Raw genomic sequence first — 16,359 nt, forward strand, 5'->3', positions numbered from 1 at the left:
CGCGTCCCGTGTGAAACAAAAAGGCGTACTTATTTTAACCCAAACCATGATCTTTTTTCTAACCTTAACCAAGTAGTTTGTTGCCTAAACCTAACTGCGACCGTTCACAATGTTAACCACATGTTACAAACACACGCAAACCTTCTGGGCAAAGATACTACACAAACACTGCCCCCGCTGTCATTATAGTGACGCTGGGGGCTTGTGCCCAAGCGGCAAAATATGATGAGTAGGGATGAGATCACGTAGGATCTACTGGTGGCAGTAACATACCTAAAAACACAGCAATGTGTCAGCTATATGCAGGGAAGAAGACCGCTAGCAAATAAACATGGATGTAAATAATGCCGTATAAAAACATTTCAAAACAAACAGCTTTGCAGATTCCTTTTGTGGAAATGCATTCAGCCTATTTGTTAGGCTTCAAAGACACACACACACACAGAATGTGTTTAGGTGACTTTGTTTAAAAGAAAAATCTGCAGAGCACCCTTAAGTGGCATGTTTCTTCAATCTGAGTGAAAAACGTTACTGCTCCTTGCAACCATCACTCCACAGTTGACTGAAAATGACATTGGCATGATGGATATCTCATTCATTGCTGATTGGATGGGGCAAAATAACCCCCACAGCAACCAAGCAGAGAGCGGCTAAAATGTCAGAGTGAATGATGAGGTGAAAATGAAATGGCACTGATTCTGGAGAGACACATGTGACAGATGATTTTATTAAATCCTGTGAGCACCATCAACTAAATTACATTCACCAAAATTACATGTTGGGATGGCATCAGAAAAGTCAGCGACGGTTACCTCAACATCACGGAAAATTAAACCAGAACTATCTCCATGATTAGAAACCACTTAAGGCCACGTGAGAAAATATGTTTCTTGGGTGAACCGACCTTTTAAATTCCCTCTAAGTGAAGTAAACCAGCTTGTTTTTGGCCGTATTTCTGACGACCTGGTCTCACTTTCAAAAATGTGATGAACCTTAAAAAGTTATTTCATATCTAATAGCTATATGTAAGGGATAATGTACAGCGAGCCGGTCATTGTTGTGAAAGAAACCCCGACAGGGCTATGCCAAGGTCTCTCATCGCCCTAAAGGGGATTCTTTCACAACAATGACCCATTAGCTGCACATTATCCCGCTTATTACACAGCTACTTACTTAAGAAATCAATAATTTGACAAAAAGGTCTGCCAGAGTCCGACATCAGAGCTGTGGACATATCAACGGTCCGCTATAAAGAAATAACAGACCGTAGAATGCCGTGATTGACCAATCAGATTTGAGTATTCAACAAAGCCGTGTAATAACACAGAGTTATTATGTGCAAAAGCATTCACTGTACTGTGAGTTTTAGATGTTCTGCTCCATATACACTATCTATCTCATATTCCCTGCAGATCACCTGTATGACTGACTGCACACATGAACAACTGCTGCTCCAGTACATATCTTTTCACAGACTGCAGACATTGATGGTGACATTATCCTGTAAAGACCTGATACAGTGTGTTCCTACATTAGCAAAGCAATAAGAAAGAAATAGATGAACATAGATACGTCCTGCTGGGTTATTGTCTTTAGCAGATGTCAGACACGACTGTGACTAGCAGCTCAATCACTTATGATAAGACTTGCATTTTAATGGCACACTGCTTCGATCAGAGATTCTTACTTTCTAGCCCGAGGCAAAATAACCCCGAACTCTTCCCCTGCAGGAATCACTCCATCACTTCTCCCTCCAGCTGCTTTGAAAAAGCTCAACTCATCGGTGCAAACGTCAATCCTGGATCTCCTGTGCTATCGATGATACTGATATAATACTTCACAGCGAAAGAAGGAGTGTGTAGATCAGGTCAGTTTATCCTCAAGACAAACAATGGCTTATGCAAGGGATTAACCCACACTGTCCACTGCAAACTGAATCCGGAGCTGTGTGTGTTTTTGCTGCCTGCTGACAGACGAGAAACAAAATCCTCATACTTCAGATAATCTGCAGCGTTCACAGACTGGTCATATCGGTCGTCTCATCCTCCCTCTCTCCTACCAGAGAGTAGGTTTGTGATGTTTTGATTCTGTGGTGCCCGGTGTAACAGAGAGCATCTCTGCCCAGGGTAATGATGTCTCTCTTATCAGCTGACAGACTATATATTCTGTCCCCCGAATGCCTCCTCGAAGGCAGCATGTCTATTTCCACGGCCTCGATCCTTAAAGTTAATGATCCCGCGTTCTCATTCACAGAGTGTCTCCTTGTGGGCAGGAGGTCTGCTCTTTGTATGGAGTGCTGGAGCGTGTGGAGCTGGCAGGGGAACAAGGAGCTGTCACACACGCTGGGACTGGACCGACACCAGTCTGAGATACTGTGGTCGGACCCTGCTCGGCTGTCTGAACTGTCTAAGACCTTCTGCCCCAGTCCCTGGCCTCGAGCCAAGATCAACAGCCTGGGGATTGTAACGATGGATGCAGACGCCGCCACAGCAGCAGCAATATGGTGGCGCTCAGCGGCAGTCCCTCTGCTGTCTGTAATCACCGAGGCAGGAGACGCCACCGCGGCCGAGCTGGAGAATGAGGAGGAGCCGAAGAGAGCGGCGACTTTCTGGTAGTATCGCGTCCGTATCACTTTAGCCGAGCGGTACAGATCCCCTATGAAGCAGTAACAGATGGGGTTAAGGCTGGAGTTCGTGAGGCCCAGCCACTGGGCGAACGGCCGTGTCTGCAGGAGCCAAGACGGCGGCGTTTCCTCGCAGTCGATCCAAAGGTCAACCAAGTAGAGCGGCAGCCAGGATACTGCGAACAGCAGCACCAGACACACCACCATCTTGGCGATCTTCTGCCGCGTCTTGAGGCGCGAAGCGTGCAGGGCTTCGCTGCGAGGATCGAGATCGGCGAAAGCGGATTTCCTCCCTCCCCACAGCCGCCTGCCAGTTAGGAAGCCTATGGTGAGGTTAAAGGTCACCGGCAGGCAGTAGAGCATCACAAACAGCAGCACATTGTATCTGTGGAAGAAAAGTGAAACAATTAAAAATGACACACTGATTTAATTAAACAATATTAATTATTATAAACTGAAATCAGTAATGTTTTTTTAATTAAAATGTATTATATTCATCTGTATACTCTCCATACTCCAGGATATTTTCATTACAATGATGCTCCCATTGAAGTCATCAGGAACAGGAAGCAACTGCAATAGTGTTGAAAGGGGCTCATTATAAAGTCATTGTCATTTAAATCACAATGAGCTCCTCTCAATACCATCTCCTGTTTTCATCAACAAAATACCAGAATCAATATGACAATACAGAGTGAACACAATAGAAGTCATTCTGAGGCACTTGATGAGGTAAAATCTTGCAAATGCCATTAGAAGCATTATGAGGAGGCAGATTATTGTTCTCATGCACTACTGTCAGGATATAGTGACAGTTTCATAAAAAATAACTTTTTTATCATATTTTCTCAAAGTGACTGACCGCCGCTTAAAGAACCTCACAGGTTTGAATGACAAGTGGGTCCCTATATGAGAATCTAAAGGACCCTGACACACCAAACCAAACTTTAAGAACTAGTACAGGCAAACGGCAAGTGAGTGTTCAGCTTCATCTCAAGTTCCCTCAGGTTGCAAAGACTACAACCCCAACCACACAGCCAACCTGCACGTAAGTTATGCGCCTGTTTGTGATGTGTCTGATTGTATCCTCAACACATCAGTTGAAAATATGTCTGGAAAAAGGTTGTAACTAACACAGTAAAGTTTAACTTTGCTTTGCCTGGTCTGTGGTCTTTTTTGGGGGAAAAACAGAGAAGGAAGAAAATGGTTGAAATCACCGATTCAATGGTATGTCCAGCCAATCAGAGATCTCTCTCTCATTGACGGCGTCCTCCAATTCAGCATGCTCAAATCGTCATTAATAGCGAATTACTGCCAACACAGCTGGATTCAACAAAAACTACCGGTGATGGGTGGCCATGAATCTTAACCATGGCACAACAGTAGTAGTGTTTCCATTCAATTGTCAAGCAAATTTTAAGCAAACTTTTGAAATGTTACGAAAAAAGAAAGGAAATCCATCAACTGGTTTGGAGCGAATAAACTTGGCTACAGTGTAGTTTGGTCCGAAGTTGGCGCTGTAGGCTACGTGAGGCTGTAATCTGCCAGTAAACAGAGTAGAAGAAGAATTAGAGTTTGTGAACTGGAAACAAAACAAGTTGTGTTGGCCATCTAACCATCTACAAGAGAAAAATGGAGAGAGGTCTTCAGGAATTTGTTTCAATTGGGCAAGTTTTAATTGTTCTTTCATGTCAGCTAGTATTGGCCATGTTTTAAGCTGAACGGGACAAAGACAAGCATTCACACGATATGGGGACATCTGAGAAAATGGCAAAAGCGGAAACAGCTGATCAGTCATTTGAGTTAAATGTTCACTACCTCAGAATTTATTTGGCAAAGGCGTTTCCATTATCCATTTAGCGCATCAACTCTCGACAAAGGCAAAAACCACCTCAAGCGAAAGTAAAATCTTTTTTCATGTTTTATTGAATTTTGCCGTTTCCATACAGCTTTTCTAATGTGATACTTCAAAATGCAAATAAAAACGTGAATGGAAAGGCGGCTGTCCGCTTGGTGTGTCAGGCTGCATCATGGTTGTTAAGTGGACAAAAGTTCTGAAAATGAGTTGGAGAGCAGAGGATCTGGTCCTAGACTAGATCCTACTGGTCTGTTGGAGAACCTACCCCTGTTTAAGGCGATGCTGAGGCCACTTCTCCTCACAGACCAAGATGGCAAACGTCCCAAAGCTGATCGTCCTTCGCCGGTTCATCACCGCAATAGGAGCACATATAATCGAAGAGATGGTCCACACCACGGCGACGGTCGCCAAGATTCGACGGCGGGTAAACATGGAGCGAGCTCGCAGCGGTGATCGAACGCTGTAGTAGCGATTCACACTGATCACGGTAAGCGTCAACACACTGGCTGACACTGAAACCGCCTGCGTGAAGGGCACTGCCCGACAAAGGAGGTCGCCGTAGACCCAGGCGGTGTAGATCTGGCTTCCCAGGGTGATTGGCATGCACACGCAAACCACAGCCAGGTCACACACCGCCAGGTTCACCAGGAGGCTGCGCGTGGCACTGACGCCAGCCAGCCGCCGGCTCCGCCTGTTGGTGAGGACGCGCAGGGACATTAAGTTCCCAACAAATCCCAAAATGAAAGACAGACAGTACATGATGGTCAGAGCGATGGTGCTGGGCTCGTGGAGAGTCCAGAGCAGCATGCTCTCCAGGTTGGCCAAGTCATTGGAAAAAAAAGTGGACAAGGACGAAGGAAAGGAGGAGGAGGAGGAGGGTTGGTAGATAAAGGTGGACGTTTGTCGAGAGGTTGAGGTGGTGGAGAATAGAGGGGAGGAGATGAGGGAGGAGGGCAGCAGAGAGGGCAGAGGTTGATGGAGGGAGGCGGTGGGGGAGCTGAAGGTGGAGGGCAGCATTATAGAGCTGTGGAAGCTGTAGGTGTGGTTGAGTCTTTCCTGAGAGCCGTCGTACTGCAGCAGCGAAGAGAAGCTGGGCTGGACTGAGCTCCAGTCTGATTGCTGGTCCCGGGACAGATCCATGCTGCTCTCCCGGCGGGAACAAAACCACAGCAGAGAGGTATGAAAATCTCCCGACCGTACGGATTACTGTACTGGTTTCCCTTGGTCCTCATTAAAATCCATTCATAGACTCATAGGAAAAGCAAAGAAAATCCCAAAAAGGCAGGAAATCCTTAACAAAAAACATAATTTGAGGTTCCTGTCATGTGGTCTGCAGGTCCTCCTGCTCTGAGTGGAAAAACATCTTGAAATGTAAATCATACATCCTATGAGTCAGCTGGAGTCATGATGCCATTCAGCACTGGTCCCAGTGCAGTCCTTATATAACATATGTACATTCATTCCTCCAGGGAGCGGCTGACTGAATCTGATAATCCCCCACCAGCTGTTAATAGACTTTCTCACCTTCAAGGAAGGCTAACATCATGCAGACCTCTCCCTCCTCTCCCTCCTCCTCCTCCTCCTCCTCCTCCTCCTCCTCACACCTTCAGTCCATCACAGGGAGGCAATCAGATCTGTTTAGGGGAAAAACACCAGATTTCAGAGGCTGTTTCCACCTGCAGCTGTATTAATAGCTCTGTGTAGCAGACCAAACAACAGCAAATAACACATTTCCTGGATATAAAAACACTGAAAAGCTTTTAACATCTCCTTCTGGTGTGTTTGGATCAGAGCTTCTCCCACTTAGCTGGTAGAAATATTCAGTAAGGAAGTGAGGAAGGAAATTATTTGATTTATTGTAATTTTATGAATGGTGAAGAAAATGTTTTATACGTACAACAATATCAAATTATTGCTATTTAAAAACGGGGGGCATAAGTCAAATGTTGCAATACAGAAACTTAATAATTTCCACCCCAGGCTCATCCTGCAAAAGACCTATTTGAATCCTAAATGGGTAAAAGGCAGAGAGGAGTAGCTGTTCATCAAAATAATGATCTTACCCTCAGAAGAAAGCAAATCCAGCCAAATTCCAGTGACTGTTTACTGACAGTGTGTGGATCCTCGTTGATGCTGAAAGCCTGAAGATGTTGAAAATGCAGCCAGGTGTTGACTGACTGAAGGTCTGCACCACAAAAAAAAACAGAAACAATGGCAAAGTTGCTCCTGGATTGCTTACAGCAGGAAATCACGCTTTAAATAATCCGTATACAGAGAGATTGGTTGTTGGGAGAGCTCTTTGTGTCTCCGACAGCTTTTCTTTGACACTACGGGCTCCTCAGATGTCTGTGCTCCTGCCGGCAAGAGCTGCGAGTCCATCCGCTACTGCAGGACTGAATATGAGAGGAGAGTAAAGTGAGGGAGGGAGCAGCTGCTGTACACACACACACACACACACACACACACACATACCGCCACACACTCAACGGTGCAGCACCTATGCCACTTCTTAAAACCTGTAATCAATCATAAAGTGTCTGTCACTCCACTCTGCAGGCTTTACTTCATATTTTCTGAAAGGTTGACGGCTGCCTCCTTTCTTGACACTCAAGAGAATGAGGACGACTGGATTCCCTTTGATTGATTGCGACAGCCAAATAGCTTATTGATTGTAGCTTATGTTCCTGTCGTCGTTTTCACAACAACAATGATTTCTGACAAGATCAATCATCAAATAGCCTCATCAATTATTATATTATAGTATTTAGCCGCTTTTTTTTTTCAATCTGGTAGCCTAACAGTAAACACATTCCTCTTAAAATAAATGATGAAATGCTAAAGAGCAGAAACAGAAACATTGCAGGAAAGACAAACAGAAATGTGTTGAAATGTATGCTTCGTATGTTATGTAGCCTATTACGGGAAGCGTATTACTGCCACGCCAGAAAACAGATCAGTATCATGACATAGGCTTGTTGTAACAATATACTACTGAATGTTTCATTTTATAACTTTTTGTTACAACATAAAGCGTTTCATGTTATAACTAGGGCTGTCAAAGTTAACGCGATAATAACACATTAACGCAAATTCGTTTTAACGCCACTAATTTCTTTAACGCATTCACGCAACTTGCGATTTTTAGGTTGCTGCGGGCTCAGTTTCCAGGCTAGAGTGAAGATACTGGAATCTTAACTAGAAAACCTAATGAATCCATTGGTACCAACCATGTCATACTAGCTTCACAAAGGAGGCTAAATAACGCTTCAAACTTGGAAACTAGGAAAAACTGTCATGGCCATTTTCAAAGGGGTCCCTTGACCTCTAACCTCAAGATATGTGAATGAAAATGGGTTCTATTGGTACCGGTGAGTCTCCCCTTTACAGACATGCCCTCTTTATGATAATCACATGCAGTTTGGGGCAAGTCATAGTCAAGTCAGCACACTGACACACTGACAGCTGTTGTTGCCTGTTGGGCTGCAGTTTGCCGTTTTATGATTTGAGCATATTTTTTATGCTAAATGCAGTACCTGTGAGGGTTTCTGGACAATATTTGTCATTTTTTGTGTTGCTGATTGATTTCCAATAATAAATATATACATACATTTGCATAAAGCAGCATATTTGCCCACTCCCATGTTGATAAGAGTATTAAATACTTGACAAATCTCCCTTTAAGGTACATTTTGAACAGATAAAAAATGTGATTAAATACTTTAAACGATTGACAGCCCTAAATCTTAATAATGGTTGGTTAAGGTTGGCAGAGTGATATGGTGATGAGGTGATGTATCACGTTAGTTGTGAGTGTTCAGTTGTCCGACTGTGGACATGCACATTAAAGTGGCCTTGCTTTATATGTTATGTAACCTATAATGGAAGAGTATTGCTGCGCCAAAAATAACAATAGTCTATTTATCTTGTTATAACGAGAAAAACGTTTCATGTTATAATCTGATCACTAATACAGTCGTAACATGGAACATTTCACGGAGGCACCTTCACCTCGGGCCTTTCCAAACCAACCTAAAGCCGGTTGAGGCGCACCGCCACGGAGGAAATGCGCCTCGCCGAGTTGAATCCATGGATGGAAAAGAGAACTGGATACAGCGTTGGAGGCGGGGCCCCATTCATCCCTATGAAAGTTACTCAGTGGTGAATGAAGCAAAAAAAGCTTGACTTCCGAATATAAAAGAAACCCAGATCTTCCGGCGTTCTTCCACAATCATTGGGCCCATAGAGCAGGCGCAGTAGCATTTCCTTTAACACCGCCTCCCAGCCCTCGCTCCAGCCTTGGTCTCACATGAACAGAGGAAGAAGAATAACTCCCGATTCAGCTGTTAGTGCATTTTACAACTTTTAGGACCTAATAATTTAAATAAGGGCTATTTAAGTGTTCATACTGGGAAGTTGATTCACCTAAAAAAAAATGATCCACTGAGTTACAGACGTTTCTTTCCCAACATAAGTCTATGAGAAAAAGTCTTTTTGGGCCAAATGGCGTCACGTGACGGACACAGAAGTTGTAGTACCCCTGTATGGCCACTATGATAAATTTGCTTCAAAGCCCAGCACTCTTCCTCGGGGGTTGGTTGAATCCTCCGGGTAGACTTTTGAGAAGTGTGAAAATATTTTCGTTCATTATGAATCTGTGACGGGGGTAAATAATGGTCACACTGGAGCCGTCCGTGTCCCTTGCAGCTGATCAATGAGGAATGAAGGAAACACACTTGAATAACAATTCCAAACACAATGCCGGAGTGTTTCTTCTGGCCAGCGGAGCACATCCGCTCCTTCGAAACTGAACAAAGGTGAGCTCTGACCTGCGAAGCCGGCCGGAGATAACCCCGAAACAGGAAACACATGGCTGAATTTGTCCGTCATATAGGCTTCATGGGATTGAAGTGTGATGTGACCACACCTCAACAGTTTTCAAACAGAATTCAGACAATATATGCAGATACTTTGTTGAGATGAACTGTGTGTTTTTATATCCGCTGAGATAGAGCTTTATACAAAAAAATGCATAATGCATGAAGATTTGTAATAATAATCCTGGGAGGCAAAACACACACATAAAACCACACGAACATTCATCATCTATCATTATTACAGATGATTCTTACAACCTGTTACTGAGCAATGCAGACTGTGTGAAACCACTTTCATGCTTTTAACTGCTGCTGGTATTACAGAAAATGTATTTAAATCAGTCAGAGGTGATGGAATAATTGGATAGGGCCCCAGTATTGACCATAGCACACATTCTTTTGTTAATATTGATAACCAGTGGGCACAGAGATCTCTCAGAGGCACAGACCAAAGGAACAAAAGGATCAAATAGAGAGAAATGCATTTTCTGCTAATGAACTTGGGAGGTTAAATTAAAATGGCATGGACAGGTTTCCTATTTTCAGCCCAGTATCAGTGAATTAATAATTCCCTGTCATATAGCGTTTTGATCAAATGGGCTGAGTTTATGCACATGCTGCTGTCGCTCTCTCCACAGTGGACTCACTCATTTGGTCTCAGGTCGACAGGTTGCGTCTCCATTTATAGATGATGAGTTAATGGCTCGTGGCAAAATAACCGGCTCTCACATTTTTAATGTGGGCTAAACCAAGCAGCACATTTTCTCTGGCATGTCTGAACAACAAAGATGGTAAATTTAACTTGATAGGGTTTTTCATAGGTATCGTAAAAACTTCTGCCACAGCTTTGAAACTAGATGCATAATGAAATACCAGAATTCCAACTTTCACAGCAAAGGAAAAAATGTCTTATTCATTATAATAAAGCAATGAACCACTTGGTATTTGAAGAGTTTAGCTCCATCATTAGACACCCACGATGAGAAAAAAAGAAAGAAAAAGACACCCACTCTGTAATATTAACTGCTGGCATAAAAGTTGGTGTTGAAGTTATGAGTCAGCTCAAGAGATATATATTATTTAGTTCCATTTTTATAGACTGAATCATTCATGTTTTTTTCCCCCCATATTCCCCTGGTGAATCTCTTATCTGTATCCAAACAGACAGGCCAACATTGCATTTTGTAATTAAACCTTTTGTTTTTTTCTCACACAGTTTAAAGAGGATCTATTATTCTCATTTTCAGGTTCACACTTGTATTTTGGGTTTCTACTAGAACATGTTTACATGCTTTAATGTTCTAAAAACGCTTTATTTTTCTCATACTGGCCTACTCTGTTGTGATTGGTCAACCGAACCAAACTCTTCGGACTCCGCTCCAGCTCCGCTCTATAGCTTAGTTTGAGGGTGTGCCAAACTAGTCGCTAGGAAGGTATAGAGTGCTGCAGAGATGCATGGATGTATTAAGAGAACTGGATACAGCATTGGAGGCGGGGCTCCGTTCATTCCTATGAAAGTTGCTCAGTGGCGTGTGAAGCCTAAATGGCTCGACTTCCGTCTGGAAAAGTACCCGGATCTTGAGCACATGAAACATGCACAGTAGTGTCCGCTCGGTCAAATGACTCTGTCACGGGGTCCCAACGTCACGCCGTTGTCACGGCTTGTGCTCCAGCCTCGGTCTGGGTCTCATTCACATGAATGGAGGAAGAGAAATAACTCTGGATTTAGCTGTTATTAGTAGTAATATTCTACATATCTGTGAATTTGCCGACACTGTCGCCGTTGCAAGGCAACAGCGGGTACAGAGCTTCAGAGAGCCGGGGATGAGAGAGAGCAAGTGGACAGGTGTCAGCTCCGTGCAAAGCAGCGGAACAAAAACACAGACACATCTCCGACAGTATGATAATAATGCACTTTGCGTGCCTAGTCTGATAGTCTGTAGATATGTAGCCTATAAATAAGATATATTTGGTCTAACCCCAGACCACCTCTGAATGTGGTCTGAGCGTTCAGATCTCAATGCGTCTTGAGTGCGTTCACATCTGTACTTAGAGCTTTCCACTTGTAATCCGATCACTCAGGATGCATGTTAATGCCACGTCTGTACAGGGTCTTAGGATTCATGTACCACTCTATTATGCAAATGTGTTACTTGATGACATCATCACATTACAGAACAAAAGGCAGGACTTCAATCGAGGTGTTTCAGGCAGTTCAGGGGCAGTGTTTTTGTGGGGGAGAGTAACTCCCGTTGGTGTGGACTTGGTAATTTGCAGACCTTTTACATGCACAAAAAACTTGATAACACACTAAAGGAAAGGGAAAAAGCACAAAAGCAATAGGTCCTCTTTAAATAGTTTCCGCATTCATCAACAAGATCAAATTGCCAGTCAATACTCAGGTATTTTTGGGGGTACATACCCCTCTGAAAATGATATGTTTGTAATTCACTTTGAGGACACTTTCACCTGACACTAAGACCAAAAGTTCTATAAACATATGGTTGATGTAATTAGATTAGTGTAGTTCATTTAACAATATTGTGGGTTCAAACTGTTTCCAGCTTCCTCCGTGTAGGTTTCATAAGTATTTTTTTGCCATTGAGCTGCAGGTATTCTTTCTGTAAGAGCAGAAAGCAGCAGTGTTTACTTTTACGAAGACGATGAACACATTCCTGTGGCCTTGAATTGCTGACTAATGAGAACTGTGAAAGATAAGTGTGTGCCAAGATGCTGCAGAGTAAATGCCGGTTGGACTCTCTATAGCTCTTCCGGTGATGAGAAGTATAAGCAGCAGCATTCAGAAACGCTCTTTGTGTTTCAGCCTGTAAAGAGCAGCACAACAAAAGGGCAGCAGCATTCGCCCACATCCTCATGAACACCCGTGAGCTTATGCCCACGTTACAAAAGAAACATGTTTTCTCATGTATCTCTAGTGGTATAAAATCATACGATCATTCATCATAGCTTTATGGTATGGAGCCAGTGACTAAAACTGAAATGAAAAAGAATAATAAGTTATAAGATTGTAAGTGTAAAGTGTGTTACATTCAGTCTTTATTGGAAGCTGTTTTTTATTTTTCAGTGCCAAGTTTTTTGCCAATGCCAATAAAACTTTTTTCAGTTCAGGTTTTGTTTTCAATGCCAGAAACTGACGTCCCTGTCCTGGCTCCATATTATGTGTCCAGGTTTTGATATATTTCTGCCTTCACCCCAACAATAGTTTGTTGTGAAAAATGATATTTGAAAAACAAAAACAAAAAAAACTTTCTAAATAAACAGTGTCCCCACTGAACAGTTTTCATTGAAACTACTTTAAACTGAACCAATTTTTGCAGCAAATGTTCTCACAACATGACTGTTTGTTCATTCATCGATGTCCAACAGATTTGTCATTGTATCATTATCTTCATTGTGCCTTCATTCTGCTCAGTGACGCACCGAGTGAGCTTTGGTGATCAAAAGGTATCTGTCTCCTTTTGAAATGAATTGTGTTCCCATGTACCAACGTGCTCATTGTGTAAATCGTTGCATGCAAAACATTTTTATATACTTATATACTTGTATCAATGTCTGTTCATTACTTTTTCACCATTTCCATATTTATCACTATTAGTTTGTTGTTAATATATGTTGTTGATGTATGTACGACAGGGTCCGGAGGAATAGTTTAGATACTCTGTCTCCCTCCACATGCCACTACAGATGTTTAAAGGGTTCTTGGGTATATGTCATTATGATTGTATATTGTATTTTACATTATGGGTACAGCTAAACGCAACCTCATTCACATTTTTTTTTTATTTTTCTAGGTGTGTATTCCATGTATAGGCGAGTGGGACGGGTGGGTGGACATGTTGTTTGTTTTATATGTATATTTTAGAGCTGTCAAAATCAACGGGATAATAACACATTAACGCAAATTCCTTTTAACGGCACTAATTTCCTTAACGCATTAACACAATCGATCTTTCGGAGGTTATAGTGGGCTAAGCTTTAAAGCTAGGGTGAAGATACTGGTATCATATGAAACTATAAAACCTAAGTAATCCATTGGTACCAAGCATGTCATACTAGCTTGTCGAAAAGGAGGCTGAATAATGCTCCAAACTTGCGCTAAGTTTTGGCGAGGAAAAACTGTCATGGCCATTTTCAAAGGGGACCTTTGACCTCTCACCTCAAAATATGTGAATATAAATGGGTTCTATGGGTACCCACGAGTCTCCCCTTTACAGACATGCCCACTTTATGATAATCACATGCAGTTTGGGGCAAGTCATAGTCAAGTCAGCACACTGACACACTGACAGCTGTTGTTGCTTTCCATTTCCAATAATAAATATACACATATGTTTGCATAAGCAGCATATTTGTCCACTCCCATGTTGACAAGAGTATTAAATACTTGACAAATCTCCCTTTAAGGTACATTTTGGACTGATAAAAATGGTGTGATTAATTTGTGATTAATCATGGACAATCATGTGTTAATCATTTAAATATTCTAATGTAAAAATGTAAATATTATTTTAAGTATGTTTCCACTACATACATGCATGTAGATTCACAGAACAAAAGAACACGTCAAATACCACAAATAATTGCAAAGAAAGCAATAAGCTAAAAACAAAATGTACCTTATTGGTTGACAAAGGTTCACCATCTGAGACTTGAATAGCTTCAGAGTCTGTTCTTCTAATCAACCTCTTAGATTTAAAACAGAGATAAAGTAAAACCGTCTCCAGGCATTTCCTCAAAGAGGGGAGCTGCTGCCAGAATCATCCCTAACAATGTTCAGAGCCTTCTGGTGAAGCCAAACTTTGTAAACTGAAGAGAGAGACTGGAGGAAGTGACCAGGGATTTAAAATGCAGTACATTTAGCTTACAGGTCCAGTTTAGGAACTCATTTAAAATGGATCTGACACAAGTGAATGATGGCAGTCCCCTCGTTGATATCTACTGTGTGGGTTTTGATAGTTCGGCGTCGGATTTCACCTGTTAACAGCAACACTACACAACTGAATTGTATGTTAATGGGCTGCATTGTGCTTTTTTTTCTCCACAGCAACTATGTTCACATCTTTCCCTACATTGTGATATAGTATGGCGACAATGCTACGACATATTTTCATATTTTCAACTAGAGTTACATCCAGGTATCTTCTATTTCATCTTGTCTCCCGTCCGAGGACGACCCAATGATATCAATTCCGATTAGTTGTATTATCACTCTTTTACATCCACTGCTATTGATCCCCCAACCGGTCACGGCAGATGGCCGCCCACCCAGAGCCCGGTTCTGCTCCAGGTTTCTTCCCGCTAAACGGGGAGTTTTTCCTGGCCACAGCGAGCTTGGTGGGTCTTGTTGGGTCTCTAAACTATGGTGTACGGTCTAAGACCTGCTCGATATATAAAGCGTCTCGAGATAACTTCTGTTATGATTTGACGCTATACAAAAATAAATTGAATTGAATTACTAAAATTGAGACAACCGCCGTGCAGTTTCTGTGATCAAGTCCTTTCATTCACAGCGAGCAGCAACTGCAGCGAGCAGAAGGTTTGCAGTTTTCAACATGTAGTCAAGGAAAAGATAAGAGTGGACACATATTTGCTGAGGCGAAGAAGACGCATCTGCACGAGTTGCAAATGTTTCAACTTGAGTGAAAAATCCACACCTAGGGCTGTTTGAAGCTATAGCATTACTTCAGAGCGGCACAGAAATAAGATGGAGAAGGAGAAAGATTGGAGGAAAATAACAGGAAGATGGAGTTCATGGTGAGCTCTGAGATCAGTCAGAGGCTCATCTGACACACAAACGCACACACACTCTTACCTGCAAGCTAGCTTACAACTAATGCCGAAGACAGGCTGCTGCACACTTCTGACTCTGTCTTTAACTTCCTTATTTTCTTTCTCGACAATCTCTCTATTCTCTGCTTGTAGGGAAACTTGTCAGAAACTTGGAAAGAGAAAACACAAAGCAGCAAATCACAGCTGTTGCAGTCCCTACAAGGTAGTAACGCCATAACCCCTTAATGCACACATTATGGGAACTAAAGCCCCTTTTCCATCAAATAGGTCTTGGTAATTTTAGTCCCTGGAACTCCTGTTCCAGGAACTAAAAGGTCCCTTCAGCCCACTGTCGTCTGCGTTTCCACCTCGGTCTAAAGACCTCCAAAGTTTAGGCAAATTAGTCCGTTGACGTATGAAAAAGCAACATGACATGGGACGAGGGCTGCTGGTGGTTGCGGTAAACACAATGCAGTTCAGTATGTCCGCCCGTTTCATCTAAAAAATACAGAAAAACATAAACGGAACCGCTGTGAAACAAACATAACTTTTTTTCTCTCTCTCATTCACAGCACCGCCACGCTGTCTCCCTCTTCAAACATTACTGCCCTCGCGATCTCTCTCTCCCTACATCCCTCCGTCTGTCTTTATTTCTAATGAGTCGACAGCAGAGCCTAGCTTTACTTTTAATGTTATCAAACAAAGAGACATGTTCTCCCCTCGTCCTAAAATGGACCTAAATTGATACTAGAGTACTTCCTTGTTTATGAATGAATCGTGAGCTGAAGCCGTGTGTTTGACCAATCAGCGATGGTCATCCCTGCAAACTCCACCCCGGAAGTTCTGACACTTTCAGTCAGAAAGTACTACCCCCCGACCAGGGCCTTTTTGGGGGGTAAAAAATGTCCCGGAACTTAATTTAGACTCTGGTCCCTGCATGAATGTATTAAGAGAACTGAATACAGCGTTGGAGGCGGGGCCCCGTTCATTCCTATGAGAGTTGCTCAGTGGCTCATGATGCCAAAATGGCTCAACTTCCGAATGGAAAAGTACCCGGATCTTCCGGCGATCTTCCGCATCCATTGGGCCCATGGAGCAGACGCAGTAGCGGTCACATAGCTCGGTTACGGGGTCACAAACATCACATTGTCGTCACGGCTTGCTTCCTCCGTCTCATTCACATGAACGGAGGAAAAGAAATAAATCTGGATTCA

General features: G+C 42.7%; 1 protein-coding gene across 1 annotated transcript; it reads right to left on the bottom strand.

Moving 5' to 3' along the window:
* Window positions 1–1,218: 1,218 nt before the first annotated feature.
* LOC119484471 (neuropeptide Y receptor type 2-like) lies at window positions 1,219–7,438 on the bottom strand. Its single transcript, XM_037763290.1, has 3 exons — window positions 6,545–7,438; window positions 4,747–6,115; window positions 1,219–3,008 (listed from the first exon to the last, which is right to left on the bottom strand). The coding sequence occupies exons 2-3, from the start codon at window positions 5,619–5,621 to the stop codon at window positions 2,015–2,017; spliced, it is 1,869 nt and encodes a 622-aa protein (XP_037619218.1). The 5' UTR covers window positions 5,622–6,115; window positions 6,545–7,438; the 3' UTR covers window positions 1,219–2,014.
* Window positions 7,439–16,359: the final 8,921 nt, after the last annotated feature.

The sequence above is a fragment of the Sebastes umbrosus genome, chromosome 3, assembly GCF_015220745.1.
Source record: "Sebastes umbrosus isolate fSebUmb1 chromosome 3, fSebUmb1.pri, whole genome shotgun sequence".
Lineage (NCBI taxonomy): Eukaryota > Metazoa > Chordata > Actinopteri > Perciformes > Sebastidae > Sebastes > Sebastes umbrosus.